Here is a 17,501-nt window from a genome sequence, read left to right on the forward strand (position 1 = left end):
TGGAAGTCGGCAGAAATTCCTACTGGGCGGGAGGGGTGGGGGAGGTACGGCGGAGTGGTGGGGGGGCGGCCCGAGGGGGTGGGAGAGGGTCCCGCCCACGCTACGCCTGGGCTGGGACTGGTCCCTCCGGCACAGGGTAGCAGGAAGCTCTCCACACACTCACCGGACCTGGGCTAGGGTTGGGTCTGGGGGTTCCCAGAAGTCGGCAGAAATTCCTACTGGGTGGGAGGGGTGGGGGAGGTACGGCGGAGTGGTGGGGGGTGGCCCGAGGGGGTGGGAGAGGGTCCGGCCCACGCTGTGCCTGGGCTGGTACTGGTCCCGCCGGCGCAGGTTAGCAGGAAGCTCTCCACACACTCACCAGACCTGGGCTAGGATTATGTGGTATTTTTACACAATGGAATATTACTCAACTATAAAAAAAGTTAAATTCGAGGCTTTTGTAAGTAAACGAATGCAACTAGAGACTATATTGGTAAGTAAAATAAATCAGATCCACATGTACAAACATCCTGTTGTCTCAGTGTGAGAACCTGAAAAAGTAAATAAAATTTGAAAGGTAGAATAGATACTGTGAAAGTAAAAGAATCTGTTCAATGAGAAGGAAAAACTGAAATGCAGACTAGGACAAAGGAAAACGTTATATTTGTGTATATATGCAGGATAGGCTGGACATTTATACTGCTGCTTTCTGCTAGTCTTTCGAAAGAAACAATGCTTTTTTTTTTTTTTTTAATTCCTTATAGCTTTTTTTTGCTGTTGTTTTGTTTTGTTTAACTAGCCAATTTTGCAGATTTGTATCTGGTAACCTAAACAACTAATTTGAAGATAACATCATGCAACACAGCACCTACTGTTGAATTTCTATTACTTTGCTTAATGAAATTTTGTACTGTTTCTACTGCTTTTTTTTTTTACTATTTTGTATTCTTTAAAAAGTAAAAAAAAAAAAAAAAAAATTAAAAAGCACATCAACATACAGACTCCAACAGCAGTTAGAAGAACAAACACGATTAAGTGTGGCATACTCTATGAATACTTCAATAGGAAACCCAGTAATAAATTCAATCATATTAATGAAGCAAAGGAGAAAAATCATAATAAATACAGAAAAGACATCTGACAAAATTCAACAATCTTTCTTGTTAAAAACACAAAATAAAATGAGTATTGATATTCCCTTAACATATAAAAATATAAATACCTGTGTCCAAAAGCCAGAGGAAACATCTAAAGCTTTCTTGTTAAAGTAAGAAAAAAGGAGCTGGGGAGATGGCTCAGTAGAGTAAGCACTTGCCTGGCAAGTACAAGAGCCTGAGTTCAATCCCCAGTTCTGCCAAAAAAATAAACAAAGGAAAATAAAAATAAAGTGAGAAAAAGATAAGGTATCAACTGTTCTACCCATAAATTATCTCTATACCAAAATGCTTAGGATGTGAAGTGTTTTGGATTTCATTACCCCCACACAGTTTGAGAAATTTGCATATATACAAACATAAGGACAGGAATCAAATGTAATTAAAAAATCTATAGTCTGAATGTAATATACCTAACCTGAATGCAATTTAACATAACATTTTAACAACTGTGTGCATGAAACAAGGTTTCATGGTGTGGAATATTCTCCTTATGGAGTTATGATGGTACACAAAAAGTTTCAGATTTTTAAAGTATTTTGGGTTTCAGCTTTTGAAATTAAATATACCCAATTACCATTACAATTTCTGTATTAGGCTGTTAAATTAAGACCCCTCCCAAAACTAACCTAATATTTAAGAAGTGAAAAATAATAAGGCAGAAGGATCATTGCAAGTTCAAGACCAGCCTGCACTACAAAGTAAGCTCAAGGCCCACCTAAACTGCACAGCAAGACCCTGTCTCAAAAAGACAAAAATATGGGATGAAGGAGATGGCTCAGTAGAATAAATGCTTCTCTAGCAAGTACAAGGGCCTGAGTTCAATCCCCGGTTCCGCCAAAAAAAAAAAAAGGGACAAAAATATCATCTATAAGATGTGCAACAATAGTAGCACAAAAGGAGAAAGAATGGAGCCAGGAGGTATAATTGAAAGATATGGTAAATTATTAAATTTTTTTAAAAATTATTATAATATACACACTGCTATTAAGCCCTCTCAAGTTTCTCCCCTCAATTCAAACACACTTATTATCCCTTCAATCTTGCCACTTCTTGAAGCAATTCTTGAAGTTCTCTTTCATGTCTTTAGTTCCACTGTCATGGCTGCTTTCATGTTCTGAATCAATTCAAAACATTTACTTTTCATGATTATTTTTATTTCGGAGGAAGTGTCTGAAGTCACATAGTGCCACATCTGGTGAATAAAGTGAATGAGGACATGCTGCAATGTTTTTTACAAGCTTGCACTTCCGTTGGATGGCATGTAATAGTAACACTAATTTTTTTACCACACCTCATAAAAACACAAAAGGACAGAACTGCTTTAGAAAGCAGTAAGAACGATAAGGTGTGTGAAGCCAGGAGAAGCATTTTGAGGGGAATTAATAGTAATTTATCTTTTACTTTAATAGAACATTGTCAATTTAACCATTCACTATATATTTAAATATTCACTGATAGGTAGGAGTAATCTGAAGTAGATCTGGAAAGCAATCACTAAGACATAATATTTTTAAATGATAGGAAAAATCATTAAAATATTAAATATGACACTAGAAAATTCAAATAATGCAAAAAAAAAAAGTTAAAAAAAAGGGGGATAATGAGAAACATACAAAATAAAAACAGGGGGCTGGGAGGATAGCTCCAGTGCTCTAAGCATGTGCCTGGCAAGCACAAGGACCAGAGTTTGATCCCTGGTACCAGATGCCATGCCAGTCCTGGAACCCAGGAGCGCCAGGCCGGCCACCAAAACCAGGCATGGTGGTGCATACCTGTAATCCCAGTGCTGGGGAGGCTGAAACAGAAGGATCATTAAGAGTCCAAGTTGTGTAGCGAGACCCTGTACCAAATGAATAATTTTTTAAAGATTAAAAATAAATAAAAGAGGACTAGGCTGGTGGGACACATCTACAATTCCAGCACTCTGGAGGGTGAAGCTGGAGGATTACAAGTTTGAGTCCAGCAAAGACAATTTAACAAGATTGTGTCTCAAAACAAAAATGGTGGGGGGTGAGGGTAGGGACATAGTTCTGTTCCAAGGTGCCAGGGTTCAATTCCCAGTACCACAAAAAAAAAAAAAAAAAAAAAAAAGTATATAAAGGATTAAATAATCAAACCAAAAGGTGGCACATACGCATTACCCCAACAGCTTAGGAGGCTGAGACAGGAGGATCAAAAGTTTGAGGCCAGCCTAGGCAACTCAAGATGATTTAAAAATAAAAAGGTTTGAAAGGTTGGAGATGTAGCTCAGTGGTGTAGTGCCTGCCAAGCACTCGGGGTTCATTTCCTAGTATTAAAACAAAACAAAATGGCATAGGCTGTCAAACTGCATAAAAACAAGAGCCAGTGATCTATAGTAGACACACATACACAAAAACAAAAAGGGGAAGAAAGTAAGTGGCTAGAAGACAATATACAAAGAGCAAACAAATTGGAGCAGCTATACTAATACCAGACAAAACAGACTTTAAAACAAGGCTAGAGATAAAAGAGGATATTTTGTAATGGCATAAGCAACAAACAAATATAAACATACTGTATGTTCAAAAAGCTCAAAAAGACATGAAACCAAAACTACTCATTACCCCCATGAATAGAAGTAGGCAGATGAGCAAAAAGAAGGTAAGAGACTTGAAAAACACAGTAAGATAATTTGACTATATAGTAATCTATAGAGTTCTCCATCCAATCCTGAAAGGTACACAGTCTTCTCAAGTGCACACTGAATGTTCTCCAGGTTAGGCCATAAGACAAGGATCAATAAATTTAAAAGAACTGAAACCTTACAAATTATCATCTTTAAATACAATGCAAAGAAATCAAATTATAAAATAATTAATAATTATAATTTTATTATATAAAATATATATTTTATAATAATATAAAATATTTCAGAAATTTGCAAATATGTAGAAACTAACCCACTTCTAAATGACCAGCAGGTGAAAGAATGAAATACAAAGAAAATTAAAAATATAATTAATGAAAATATGACACAATACCAAAAATTTTTAGATGAAGCTCATGCCATGCTTGTAGAAAAATGTAGTTACAAACCAACCCACAAAAAGGCAGATGTAAAGTAATAAATTTTAAAATTAGAAAAACAAAGAGAATAGTTGGTTCTTCAAAAAAAAAAAATCAACAAATTCACAAACCTTTAACTAGATGGACCGCTCCAAAAGATTCAAATTACTACATTCAAACATACCCTGACACCAAAGCCAGATAGAAACAGAAAAATTGAAAAATAAAGATCAATGTGAACACACACATACAAAATACTAGCACATTAAATCCAACCACATAGTAAAAGGATTACACACTAGAACTAAATGTGATTCATCCTATGACTAGAGGGTAGTTCAATTTAAGAAAATCAATGTGATACATCACATACAGAGCAGAAGAGGGGATTAAAACCATATGATCATCTCAAGTGAGTGAGGACCAACTCATTCTATCCAATACTACTGTCACACAAAAAATTCACAGGAAACAACAGATCAGTATCTATTATGAACAGACGTGCAAAAATCCTCAACAAAATCAATCAAATGGAATTCAGCAACAAATAAAAAGGATTATAGTTTATGCACCATAATCAAACTAGATTTATCCAACAAATGTAAAGTTGGTTTATATCTGAAAATTAAGGTAATACACCATATCAACAGAATATGAGACAAAAAAATCCGACCACCTACAGTACAATGAAAGCATCTAATATCCCTTCATAATAAAAACACTAACTCAGCAAACTAAAAAGAAACTACAACTTGATTACTTTCTATGAAATCCTTAGAACAGTGATTGAGAGTGCCCCTTTTCCATATCCTAACCAGTGAGTACAGTCACTCTTAAATTGCAGGCATTCTAATTGTTTGCTGGATTAAAACTGATTTAATTTGCTGTTCAACTCACTTACCTATTTTTGTATTATTAAATTATATCTCAAAGACTTCCCTTATACATTCTAGGTGTAACTCTTTCATCTGCTATGCCATTTGCAAGTATTTTTTCCCAGTGTGTACCTTACCTTTCTTAACCCTTTATTAGTATCTGTGAAGATCAGACATCCTCAATTTTAATGAAATCTAATCTGTCCATTTTCTTTTATGTACAGTATTAAGATTTTGAAATAGCAACTAAGAAAGCATTGAATGGCCCAAAATCATACTTTCCCCCATATTTTCTAGTTTTAGTTATGCATTTTACCTTTAGGTTTATGACTCATTATAATTTTGATTCATACCAAGCACTAATCAAAGTTCATAATTTTGCATACAGAAGTCCAACTTTTCTACCAAAAGATTCCTTCTTATTTAACTGACTTTATATGTTTGCTAAAAAGCAATTTTACATGTGTGAAAGTACTTGTGGCATCTATATTCAGTATCACTAGTCTACTCATCTATCTGACGCTAATATGGAATTGTGTCTATTATTGTAACTTTATAATGAATCTCAAAATCAGCTATGTAAGTTCTGTAGCTGTTCAGCTTTTTCAAGGTTAGCTGGGCTCTTCTAGAACCTTTATATTTCCATACTAACTTCAGAATCAGCTTGTCAATTTCTACCAATTTGTATTATTAGATTTTTAACTACTACTGTCTTTAATGTATACACCAAATTTTTAAAAAAATACTGTAATTTGACCATGTCTTTCAATCCATGAATGCAACATGTGTTCATTTAGTTAGATTTTGTTTAATTTCCACCAGTAATATTTTATATTTATAATGTATAAATTCTTCACTTATTTTTTCAGGTTTATCCCTAAGTATTTTCTTAGGCAATCCATTTCTAAAATTCAATTTCTGGGTTAAGAATATAGTTCATTGATAGAACATTCGCCTCACATGCACAAGTTCCTGGGTTCAATCCCCAGCACCCCCCAAAAAAGTTATGAAGTTAAAATTCAATTTGAATGTTCACTGCTAATGCACAAAAATACAACTAGTCCTTGTATATTGATCTAGTATACTACAACTTGCTAAAACTCATTTACCTGTTCTAATAGCTTTCCTGTAGATTCCACAGAATCCTCTATATAAATGATAATACTGTCTGCAAATAAAAATGGTTTTCCAAACTACATGCTCTTTAAAAATAGCCTCATTGTATAAGATAAGATCTCTAGTACAGGGGACATAGATGGCTCAGTGGAATAAGCGCTACCCTGGCAAGTGCAAGGGCCTGAGTTCAATCCCCGGTTCTGGAAAAAAAAAAAAAAAAAAAAAAAAGATCTCTAGTACAATGCTGAATAAAAGAGAAATGGTGAAAAGAAATATCATTAGGTGCCAGGCATGGTGCCATGAGCCTGTAATGTCACCACTCAGAAGGTGGAGGCAGGAAGATCACTGCAAATTTGAGACCAGCCTAGGCTACAAAGTGAACTAAGGATAGCCTACACTACACAGCAAGACCCTGTCTCAAAAAGACAAAAGAGAAAAAAATTCCTTACGTTACTGCTAATTTCAGAAGGAAAATATTCAACCTATCACCCATTAAGTATAACATTAACTATAGATTTTTCATAGGTACTCTTTTTCAAATTGAGGAATTGCAATACTACTTTTCTAGGGTTTTTTAAAAATCAAGAATGAATGTTAGATTTTGTTCATGTTTTCCCAGCACCTATTAAGATAATGACACAGGGTTTTTGTTTTTTTAATTGTCTGGTTTTTTGTTTTTTTTTTTTTTTTTTGGTGGAACCAGGGATTAAACTCAGGCCCTTGCACTTGCCAGAGAAGCGCTTATTCCACTGAGCTACCTCCCCAGCCCGTTTTTTTAGTTTAATATCATGAAAATGTTAATTGATTTTTCAAACATTAAGCCCACATATTTTATTGAAAGAAATCCTACTTGATAATATCTGTATGTTGTATGTCTATATATTACTGTACATAAACACATATATGTCCTTTTTTGTAAAACTATATTTAATACGTTTATATCTATGTTTATAAGGATTTTTGGTCTAGAGTCTCTTTTTTTTTTTTTTTTTTTTTTTCAGAACCGGGGATTGAACTCAGACCCTTGCGCTTGCCAGGGAAGCACTTATTCTGCTGAGCCATCTCCCCAGCCCTAGAGTCTCTTTTTCTAACAAATCTTTTTTTTTTGGTTCTCTTTTTTTTAAATTTTGAGGCCAGGGAGTTGGCTCAGTGGGATAAGTGCTTCCCTGGCAAGTGCAAGGGCCTGAATTCAATCCCCTGTTCTGCAAAAAAAAAAAAAAAAAAAATTAATTTTTTTAATTTATTTATTTACTTTGTATTTAGTACAGGGTCTACAGAGTCTCACTACAGAGATCAGACTTGTAGCGATTCTCCTGTTTTCAGCTTCCCAAACACTGGGATTGTAGATGCGTACCACTATGCCCAGTCTCAATTGCCATCTCAGTGCGCCTTGGGGGCAGGGCCAGCACCACAGGCCGGGGATCAAACCTCTGACCCCTGCATCTGCCTGAGCAGGTGCTTTAATCTGTTGAGCTATTTGGCCGGCCCTCTAACAATATCTTGATTAGTTATCTAGTTACTTTTGGCCTTAAAAATGAGGAAATATGTCTTCCTCTTCAATTACCATGTGTGAAAAGAGTTTTTTGTAAAATTGGTATTGTTTTCTCCTCAAATTTCATAGAATTTACCAGTAAAACTACCTGGGCCTAAAATTTTCTTTTAGGGAAGGTTTTTAACAAAGAATTCATTTCTTTAATTGATACAGGCATATTTGGATACCTATTTCTTACCTGAGCTTTAATACTCTTGTATCGTCTAACAAATTTGAACATTTCTGTTAAACTATCAAAATTTGCATAAAGTTTTTTTATAATATTTACTGCCTTTCTAAACATTTATAGTTTGTAATCATGTTACCTCTTGTATCTTCTGTATCTTTTTTCTTTCTTCCCAACCTAGAAATTTGCCTCATTTTATTGATCTGAAAGAACCAGTTTGGGGTTTTTTGTTCTGTTTCATTGATTTTTCTCCACTGTTTTTCTATTTCCTTTCTCATTACATTCAAACCTTTTATCTTCTTCCTTCTTTCCTCTTTTGAGTTTCATCTGCTGTTCTTTTTCTAGTTCTCTCAGCCAGAAGCTGCATTTATCAGCTTTCTGTTGCTAGAACAAAATACCACACACACAATTTAAAGAAGGAGTAATGTACTTTGGCTCACAGTTTTAGACGTTTTAGATTATGGTTAGCTGGCTCCAAGGCAGAAACATGGCAGGAGAAAGCTGCTCAATTTATGGCATCAGGGAAGCAGAGAGCCTATAAGAGAAAAGGCAGCTAGGAGCCAGACAGAGGCCCAAAGGTCATGTCTCACTGAACTACACAAACACACCCAACAGTATGCTTTATTAATCTCCCAATATCTCTTAATCCAGTCAAGTTAATGAGCAAGCTTAACTGTCACAATCCACCCCTTGTCAATTTGACAACCAAGAGTATCTCCTTAGAACTATACTTAATCTCAGTCTCAACAGTTCCAGCATTGTTTAGAAGTCCAAGTTCAAAGACTTCTTTGAGACTCAAGGCAAACTCTTAGCTGTGAACCTCCACAAAATTCAAAAATCATATTATATGCTCTAAAAATACAATGGCCCTGGGTAAACATTCCAATTCCAAATAGTAATATGTTTGTGAGCATCCCAAGAGTCTGTCAATATATTCAAACTTTTCTTCAAAGTTACTTTCATCTTTCTTCATGGACACTGCCTACCACATTTTCCCAAGATGAACTACCTCCTTCATAAGCAACACTACCTTGGAAAACTGACTAGTCATCAATACTATATGCTACAGTTTGAAACTGCAGTGAAGAAAACATAGCTTCCTTTTAATCTGATGCTATTTTTATCAATTGTTTAAGCTTTTACTATAAGAAAAATTCATATTGGTAAATTTTAAAAAGCAACTAATTATGCTCAATCATATCTTAGCAGGAACTTTATGTTCCAAACAGTTACAACATGGCTAACTAAAGGCTTCATGTCAATGCCACAAATGCCACAAGCAAATAAACAGAAAACATCCCTGATATTCTGGACCTTCTGAACACAGTAACACTACCTTCCCCTCTCTATTCTACAAATAAGAGCCAAAGAGGCTAAATTTTTGCCCTTGTCTCCATACTTCCTCAGCAGCAGGACTAGGGAAAAAAAAAAAAAAAAAGGTATTCTGTTAGGTCAAAGTCGGTATCACTTTATTTTTTTTAATGCATTTTGGTACAGGACCTACAGTGTTTCACTACTAGATCAGACCCCTAGTGAGTCTCCTGTTTTCAGCCTCCCAAGAGCTGGGATTACAGGCGTAGGCCACCATGCCCAGTCTCAATCACTGTCTCAACGCCCAGGGCCAGGGCTGGCACTGCACACGGGCTGCTGCGCTCTGCCTAAACAGACGCTTTAGTCTGCTGAGCTATCTGGACAGCCCAAAGTGGGTATTACTTTAAAGGATTTACACTGGTCAAAAAGCTCCATTTTGGGGCCAGGGAGATAGCTCAGTAGAATAAGCGCTTGCCTGGCAAGCACAAGGGCCTGAGTTCAATCCCTGGTTCTGCCCAAAAAAAAAAAAAAAAAAAAAAAAAAAAAAAAAAAAAAAAAAAAAAAAAAAAAAAAAAGAAAGAAAGAAAGAAAGAAAAAGAAGGAAAGAAAGAAATACTATTGATAAAGCAGGGTTTTTTGTTTTGTTTTGTTTTGTTTCAGAACCTGGGATTGAACTCAGGTCCTTGCATTTGCCAGGCAACCACTTATTCTACTAAGCTATCTCCCGGGCCATTGATAAAGCAGTTTTAAGCTCCCTAAATGAATCACAATTTCATTTATTGTTATCACTGCAGGGCCTGGGAGATGGCTCAGTGGAATAAGCGCTTCCCTGTTATCACTGCAAAAGATGAAACCACAGGGCTGGGAGATGGCTCAGTGGAATAAGCGCTTCCCTGGCAGGCTCAAGGGCCTGAGTTCAATCCCCAGTTCCGCAAAAAAGATAAAAAAGATGAAACCTTACATTTAAAAGGAACTTGTTCCTAAACAGAGTGATCAAGACTTCAATGGTTCAGTACACAAGCCAATATTCTATTAGAGTAGCAGGAATAAATTCTAGCATGAAATATTCATTACCTAACACTGTACTATTTTTAAAGGCATGGGTGGGTGCAGGAAAAATAATACAAAATTAATGAAATGTCTGTCAGTAAGTAAAGTCTTCAGTCTTCGGAGAATCCTGCCGGTACGGCACCGGCACACTGGCGAGTGCAGAGCGCGAGCTCCGCCCTCCAGCCCTGCGCCCCCTCGCCCACCCCGGCAGCGCGCCGCGAGGCGCAGCGCCTCCGGGGAGTGTTCTCCACCTGCGCACAGCGCGGCGGCTCCCGAAGCCGGCTTCCGGCCCTCGCCCTTCTCCGCCGCAGGCTCGCCGCGTCCCGCCGCCTCCAGCTCCGCTGGGGCCTCACGCGGCTAGGCGGCGCAGGGCGTCCTCGGGACCAAGCTGAGGCCCCGCAGCGAAGCGGGCGACGCCACAGCCACACCCACCGGCGGCGCGGTGACAGCTGGCGAGGCGGGGGCGACCCGCCCGCGCCGACAGGTGCGGCCGCCCTTGGTGCCCCGCCCGGGCCCCAGCGCCCCGCGCGCTCGCACCACCTGTCCGGCCGGTGAGCGCGCGGCCGGCGGTGGACGCCTTGCCCGTTTCCCGAGGAGCAGCTGGTGGGGCAGCCCAAACTCCTGGGAACAGGAGACTTTTACCGGAGAGTGGGTCCCACGCAGGCGGTGTCAGTGCTCTCAATCTCCTGCAGAATCCGCTCGTGCTCCGGGACGGTGCCCAAACACTCGCCGCTCTCCGCCATCTTGGCTGGAGTCTGAGGACCCAGCAAGGCGCGGCGCCGCGCGCGAACGGCGGGGGCGAGCAGCAGGTGGCGCGAGCGTGAAGGGGCGGGGCGAGGGGCGGGGCGAGGGGCGGGGTTCGGAGGGACTGCGTCGGGGCCGGCGGGGCGGGGCGGAAGATGTCCCCTCCCACTCTGCCGCGCGACCTGACCCTGCAGTCTAGGGTGGAGCCTTTGGGCTGTACCAGATGTGCCTGTGTTGTGTGTGCCACACCCTCCATCACCCGCTGAGGACCTTAGTAAAGAAGGAAGTGGACCTTCAGTCACCCTCCATCCTAGCGCTCTGAACAACTGAGGCAGCTAGGAGCGCAAGTTCCAGCGCAACCTGGGCAATTTAAGCCCTCAAAAGGAAAAATAGAAAAGGGTACCACGGGAATATTTAGCAAGAGCGCTTGCTGTACTCTGAGCTGTGGGGGCTCAGGAAAAGGAAAATGTAAACTTAATGAAAAACGCAATTGTGTGCCTTGATAGTAAGGTTTACTTTAGGAACCAACAAAAATTCAAGTTGAGGACCAAGGCAACCTCTCCTAGTGAATTCATGACCCCTGCCTGAAGCAAGTTTACAGAGGCCAGTCAATTTGAAAGTGAATTTTAATCACTAAAAAAATTAAATGAGATTTAAGATACTTGATGAGGAAGATACAAAAGACCCAGCAATGTATGATTTCATATTGAAGTCCTGCAACCCAGTGCCCAAAAAAAGAGACTTACTGTCCTGTGGTGGCCTGAACGAAGTTACAAGTGTGGGAAAAGTGCTGCTTAACAACATGTTTATGGTACACTGATTAAACAAGTTTGTCATGATCAAAGCAGCAACCAAGGAACATTAATCAGGAACAGAGTACAAACCTAGCCTAAGGGACAGTTACTTTTTTGGCTTCCACTAATCCAGGTTGCTGAGATTCTGAGTCAACTAGGCCTTCACTATCCAGCCTTGTGACACACTCCCTTCAAGAGCCTCTCTAGAGACCTCCTTTCTCACCCACTCTCAACACAAAAGAAATCCTTAGAGATGAAATTGCATAACCAAAGCAACAGTGACCATCCCTGAATTCCATACTGCTGTGTGACACCAGGCAGGAACCTAATCTCATTATGTCTCACCTTCCCCATATGTGACAATAATACAATATTGATGTCCCCTAGCGTGTTTTCTATTGTTGATGTAATACATAACCTCACATTTAGTAGCTTAAAACAACTCAAGTATGTTGTCTTACAGTTCTGTGCATTAGGAGTCTGACACAGTTCTCACTGGGCTATAATCAAGATATCGGCACAACTGTTTTTCTTTTCAAAGGTTCTACAGAAGAATTTCTTTGCCCGTTCCAGCTTCTAGATGCCACCTACATTCCTTAGCTTGTGGCCCCCTTCCTTCATGTTTAAAGTCAGCAACGTCATATTTCTGACCATTCTTCTGTATACACATCTCCCTCTGACTCTGAGGTAGGACAGAAAACTTTCCCTGACACATGTACTTGGATTGGACCCAACCTTAGCATCAGGATAATCTACCATCTCCAAGTCCATAACTTAATCACATCTGCAACCTCCTTTATGTCAGGCTCCATTCACAGGATTAGAATGTGTTGGGGAGAGAGGAGCATTCTTCTGCCTGCCCCATTTTTAAGGGCCTTATAAACATTATGAATGTCTTCCTGTTAATCTGGAATTTCTATTCTCCTTGGAAAATCTAACTCAAAATTTGTTTCCTTCATAAAGATTCCTCAAACTAATCACACTTAAAAAAAAAAATGTTTTCATAGTTTGTACTTGTTTTGGTTAGTCTATTAGTTTCTTTGTGTACTTTTTTTTTTCAAGTCCTTAACTTTTGCAAAAACAGTTTGAAAAGACTAAAAGGTCTAGAAACCACTAGACTCAGCAGTTCTTTATAGGGTGAGAAAGTGTTAAAAGCACAAAGACCTGAGACTTAAACACAATCCACCAGAAAAAAATCATTTGCCAATTTGTACTGAGATGCTTTCACTAATACCGCCACTGCCATTCTCCCAAGGGAGATCACTGCTGACCTAGTCTTTTAAGGCCAGAGAATCTGGGTTGGAATCACTCACTAGCTCTTTCTTGAGTCTGAAAAGCCTACAAGGTGTTAGAAGAGGAGAAGCTGCCAATTCCTCTAGAAAAAAAAAAGAAAAGATATATTACCAGGCTTCCCACAGCTAAAAAGACCAACACACTTAACTTTAAGGCACTTTTTGGAAGATAAGCACCAAACCAAGTTATGCAGCTAATGGGTTCCAACTCCAGCAAGTGGGAGTAAAGGGTCATTACATAAACATATTTGTATTAGGTCAATCAACCACCAGGACACCAAGATCTGCTATTTTTACTAGCTGCTTTGAAGTGACTTAAGTATGGCAGATGCTTTTCTACTCTTTGACACTGGCCTAGATCCTTTCTATTTAATATGGTATGCAAATGACAGCGTGCTAAGGCTCTGTCATCTCAACAGAGTTCTCTAGGTAGCTCATGTATTTGTTTGTTGGTTTCACTTTGGTACTGGGATCAAACTCAGGACTTTGTGCTTGCCAGGGAGGCACTTGTGCTGCTGAGCTATCTCACTGACCAAAAGTAAACATTTTTATTGTATTTATTTTTCATACCAGGAATTAAACTCAGGACCTTATACTTAACAGGCAGGCACTTGAGTGCTGAGCTATCTCCTTGGCATTCTGGGTAGGATGAGGCTAAAATTTAGCCCAGCATGGTGGTGCATGTCTATAATCACAGCATTCATGAGGCTGAGGCAGGAAAATTGCTGAGTTCAAGACCAACCTGGTTTACATAGCCAGACCCTATCTCAAAAAAAAAAAAAAAAAAAAAAAGTTAAAATTGGAAGAGAAGAAAAAAAGTATAAATTCAATAGCAAATAGGGGTATAATTCACAGAGCATATGCTCAGCAGGGTGTGAGAACTGGGGTCACATATCATTCCAACCCCCAAGAAAAAGGATTCAATAGGGAGTTTATCATGCTCCATATCTTCCTGTTCCATGACATGTTGGAAATATAATCCTTAGGCTTTTTTGGTTCTGCTGCATAGGGGTCTGGTTGCTTTTGTCTTAAAATTGGGATTTGCTGACATATTTCAACCAGCTTCTTCAGATCTATATCTGAATACAGGACCATTTCTTTAGTGCTAGCTTTGGCTATGACTTCACCCCAAAGGTTCCCAATGGTGCTGTGTCCTCAGGCAACGTAGGGTGCTTGGTCATCCCAGGCAGGAGAGGCCGTGGCCACATACACCTGATTACCAACAGCATAGCCTCACTGAAGTAACTCACAATGAGCTGGTCCAGTGGTCAAATTGAAAGCTCCAGGATACACCAAGAGCTGGCATCCTCTCTGTGCATAGATTTGTGCAAGCTCTGCAAAATGCATGTCATAGCAGATGCCCAGGTCCACTCTGCAGTAAGAGGTATCAAATGTGGAGAAACTGTCACCAGGACTCAATGTTGTAAATTCTTAAAATGTAATTTTCCTAGGAACATCAATGTCAAACATATGGATTTTTCTGTGCTTTACCAGTAAATTTATATCAGGCCCAAACACAGGATGGGTGTTATATAATTTTCCAGCATTCTCCTCAGGGATGGAGCCTCCATTGAAATATATGCTGCACTCTTTTGCTACTTCAAAAAGCTTCTGTGTGGATTCTTCAGGAATTTTCTCCACATATTCAGGAAAATATTTTGTGCCACATGGAGAATTAAAGCATTCAGGCAGAGAAATTATTTTGGCTCCTTACTTTGCTGCCTCCCGAACAAAGACACAAGCATGAGCAACATTATCTGATTCGGTGGAAGAAACCTGAAGCTGGATGAGGACCAAGCAGAAAGATACCATGGTCTCCCTTCTTTATGTACTTTTATGAGTTTTTTGTAAATTTGATCCCAAGGGAAGACAAAAAAATCAATTACTATATCCAATTACGTATTCTACCTGAAAATCCCATTGCGTGACAGTGTTAAAGTATTAAAGTAGTTTCCACTGTCTTCCTGGTACAGAAGAACCCAGACAGCCCCTCATGTAAGCAGGAATCTGGATTTTCATTTTGAAAGATTTTTGGTGTTGTTTTTTTTCAGTACTGGGGATTGAATTCAGGACCTTGCACTTGCCAGGCAAGCACTTATTCTGCTGAGCTATCTCCCCAGCCCCTGAAAGATATTATTAATGAGCCAAAAAAAAATTGACTTGCATGAGGTTAGCAAGTGAAATAACTTGAAGTAAGCCACAACATTACAATAGAATCACTCTATTTTGTGACTGAGGAAAGTATAATAATAGGGCCAGACACTCATAATTTGAATAATGTTGTGCTATCAAAATGTTCTTATAATTTTCACAACTATTGTCCACTGTTTGAGGATGTTACCAATTAAGCCGAAAATATTTATGGTGAGACTGCCCGGAGCCACCAGATCATGAATAGACACAGAGTGCAGGCCCAGAGAGTGAGTGAGACTGCCCAGGACCCGCAGATCCTGAATAGACCCAGAGCACAGGCCTGGCGTGTGAGCGAGAGTACCCAGGGCCCACTGGATCCTGAATAGACCCAAAGCACAGGCTCAGCTTGAGTGAGAGAACCCAGAACGTGCCGAATCCTGAATAGAACAAGAGCCCAGACCCAGTATGTGAGTGAGACTGCCCAGGGCCCGCGGGTCCTAAATAGACCCAGAGCACAGGCCCGGTGTGTGAATTAGACCACCTGGGGCCCACTGGATCCCCATTCGACGCAGAGTGCAGGCCCAGTGTGGAACACTTCATCAGAACTCCCTGCAAAGAGGCTAGAGACAAGACCCACCCAGCTGATTCAGGAACAGAACATCTTGCCAGAGTGATACAAAGGTCTCAAAACTAATGGCTGCAGCAGAAAGAAGTGGAGCCCAGCAGCCAGATCCAAGCAACAACCACCTGGAGGAATCTGAACTTCATAGATCTAGACCTGGTACTAAGGTAATAACTCTATCTAAGCTCTACACCAAAGGTCAGAAGACAGTGGTATACAAAATGACAAAGAGAAGGAACAAAATGCAATCTCAGGCCCTGAGTCCACCCAGTACAAATGCAGAAGACACTAGCATAGAGGAAACCGGAAATCACACACCTGAAATCTCTGAAATAATAGCGTTGGCAGTAAAGAAACAACTGCAGAAAGGTATAGAAGAAATCAAATCAGAAATAATTTCTGAACTAAAAAATGTAGTGATAATTACAATCAAAGAAATACTAAGTGCTTCTAAAGAATACACTGATAAAAAAATAGAGCACAATATAAAAATGATAGAACCCCTGAATAAGCAATATAGGAAAAAAATAGAATGTATGAAACAGGTTCAAAGTGATATACAGGAAATTAAAACCTCAATCACAAGCTGGCAAAACCGTTTGAGGGAAAGTGAAAATAGACTTTCTGACCTTAAAGACACCATTGCAACAAGTGAAAAAGTAAGAAAAGTTCTCTTAAAAACAACTAGAATGTAGGGATAAATAATTCAATACCTGTAAGATGATGCAAAGATGAACAATGTGAGACTAATAGGCATCAATGAGAAGGAAGTAGTCAATACAAATGATGTAAAAAGAATATGGGCAGAAGTAACAGCAAAAACCTTATCATATATGGGGAAATTATCTAACATTAAGTTAACCGAAGCATATAGAACTCCAAATAACATCAACCCAATTAAAACCACACCCAGACATATAATAAAGATCTCAGAAATTCAGCATAGGAACAGTATACTAAAAGCCACTAAAGAAAAGAAACAGATCACATTTAAAGGAAAACCCATCAGAATAACAGCAGATTTCTCTTCATAGACCATCAAGTCAAGAAGAGCATGGAGCAAAATCCTTCAGGTCTTGCAAGGAAACAAATTTCAATCCAGACTGATATACCCTGCAAAACTCTCCTTCAAGTATAATGGAGAAGTGGAATACTTCCATGACAAAGAACAACTAAAGAATTTCATGATGACAAAGCCAAGCCTACACAGACTACTAAATGATGTTCTAGAGAGGGAGCAAATTGATCACAGCCCCATGATTGAGAATGGAAAGAACCCACCAAATAGGGCAAACAATTAAACAAAGGAGAATAAGAGGTGTACAATAGTAGTCTTTCAGTTATTCGTTTGTGTTCAGCAGTAAAATATTTCCATCAGCACACTCTACAAATGGACTTCTCTTCTACCTTATGGGTCATGATTCCACCTGAGTCTACAGGGTAGATTTCAAAGAAATAGCTGTAGCTCAGTCCCACGAGTGACACCTGGCCACCAGTAACTGTCATGGTCATTATGCATGTCCACAACACACTAGAATTTGGTGCGATAGCCTATCCTCAAACTGTTAGAAGTGCTGGTCATTTATTTGCCATTCCAGTATTTATCTTATGTTTTACTCTTAGTACTTCTTTGCTATCATGAAAACTTTTTCTTAGTTCAATTGTTTTGAAACATTTAATTTT

The 17,501-nt window shown here is 39.3% G+C and overlaps 1 protein-coding gene and 1 pseudogene across 2 annotated transcripts in view; both read right to left on the minus strand.

The window, feature by feature from the left end:
• Exoc6 (exocyst complex component 6) overlaps positions 1–11,021 on the minus strand; it is a 246,711-nt gene extending 235,690 nt beyond the window's left edge. For both annotated transcript variants that reach the window (XM_023716247.1, XM_004632054.2), the window contains exon 1: positions 10,876–11,021. In XM_023716247.1, coding sequence (XP_023572015.1) covers positions 10,876–10,976 — 101 coding nt within the window. In that variant the 5' untranslated portion in view covers positions 10,977–11,021. The remainder of the gene's footprint in view (positions 1–10,875) is intronic.
• A 2,936-nt stretch (positions 11,022–13,957) lies between these two features.
• LOC101588867 lies at positions 13,958–14,875 on the minus strand (annotated as a pseudogene).
• Positions 14,876–17,501: the final 2,626 nt, after the last annotated feature.

This window comes from Octodon degus, unplaced genomic scaffold (assembly GCF_000260255.1).
Source record: "Octodon degus isolate 3935 unplaced genomic scaffold, OctDeg1.0 scaffold00046, whole genome shotgun sequence".
In the NCBI taxonomy this organism is placed as follows: Eukaryota; Metazoa; Chordata; class Mammalia; order Rodentia; family Octodontidae; genus Octodon; species Octodon degus.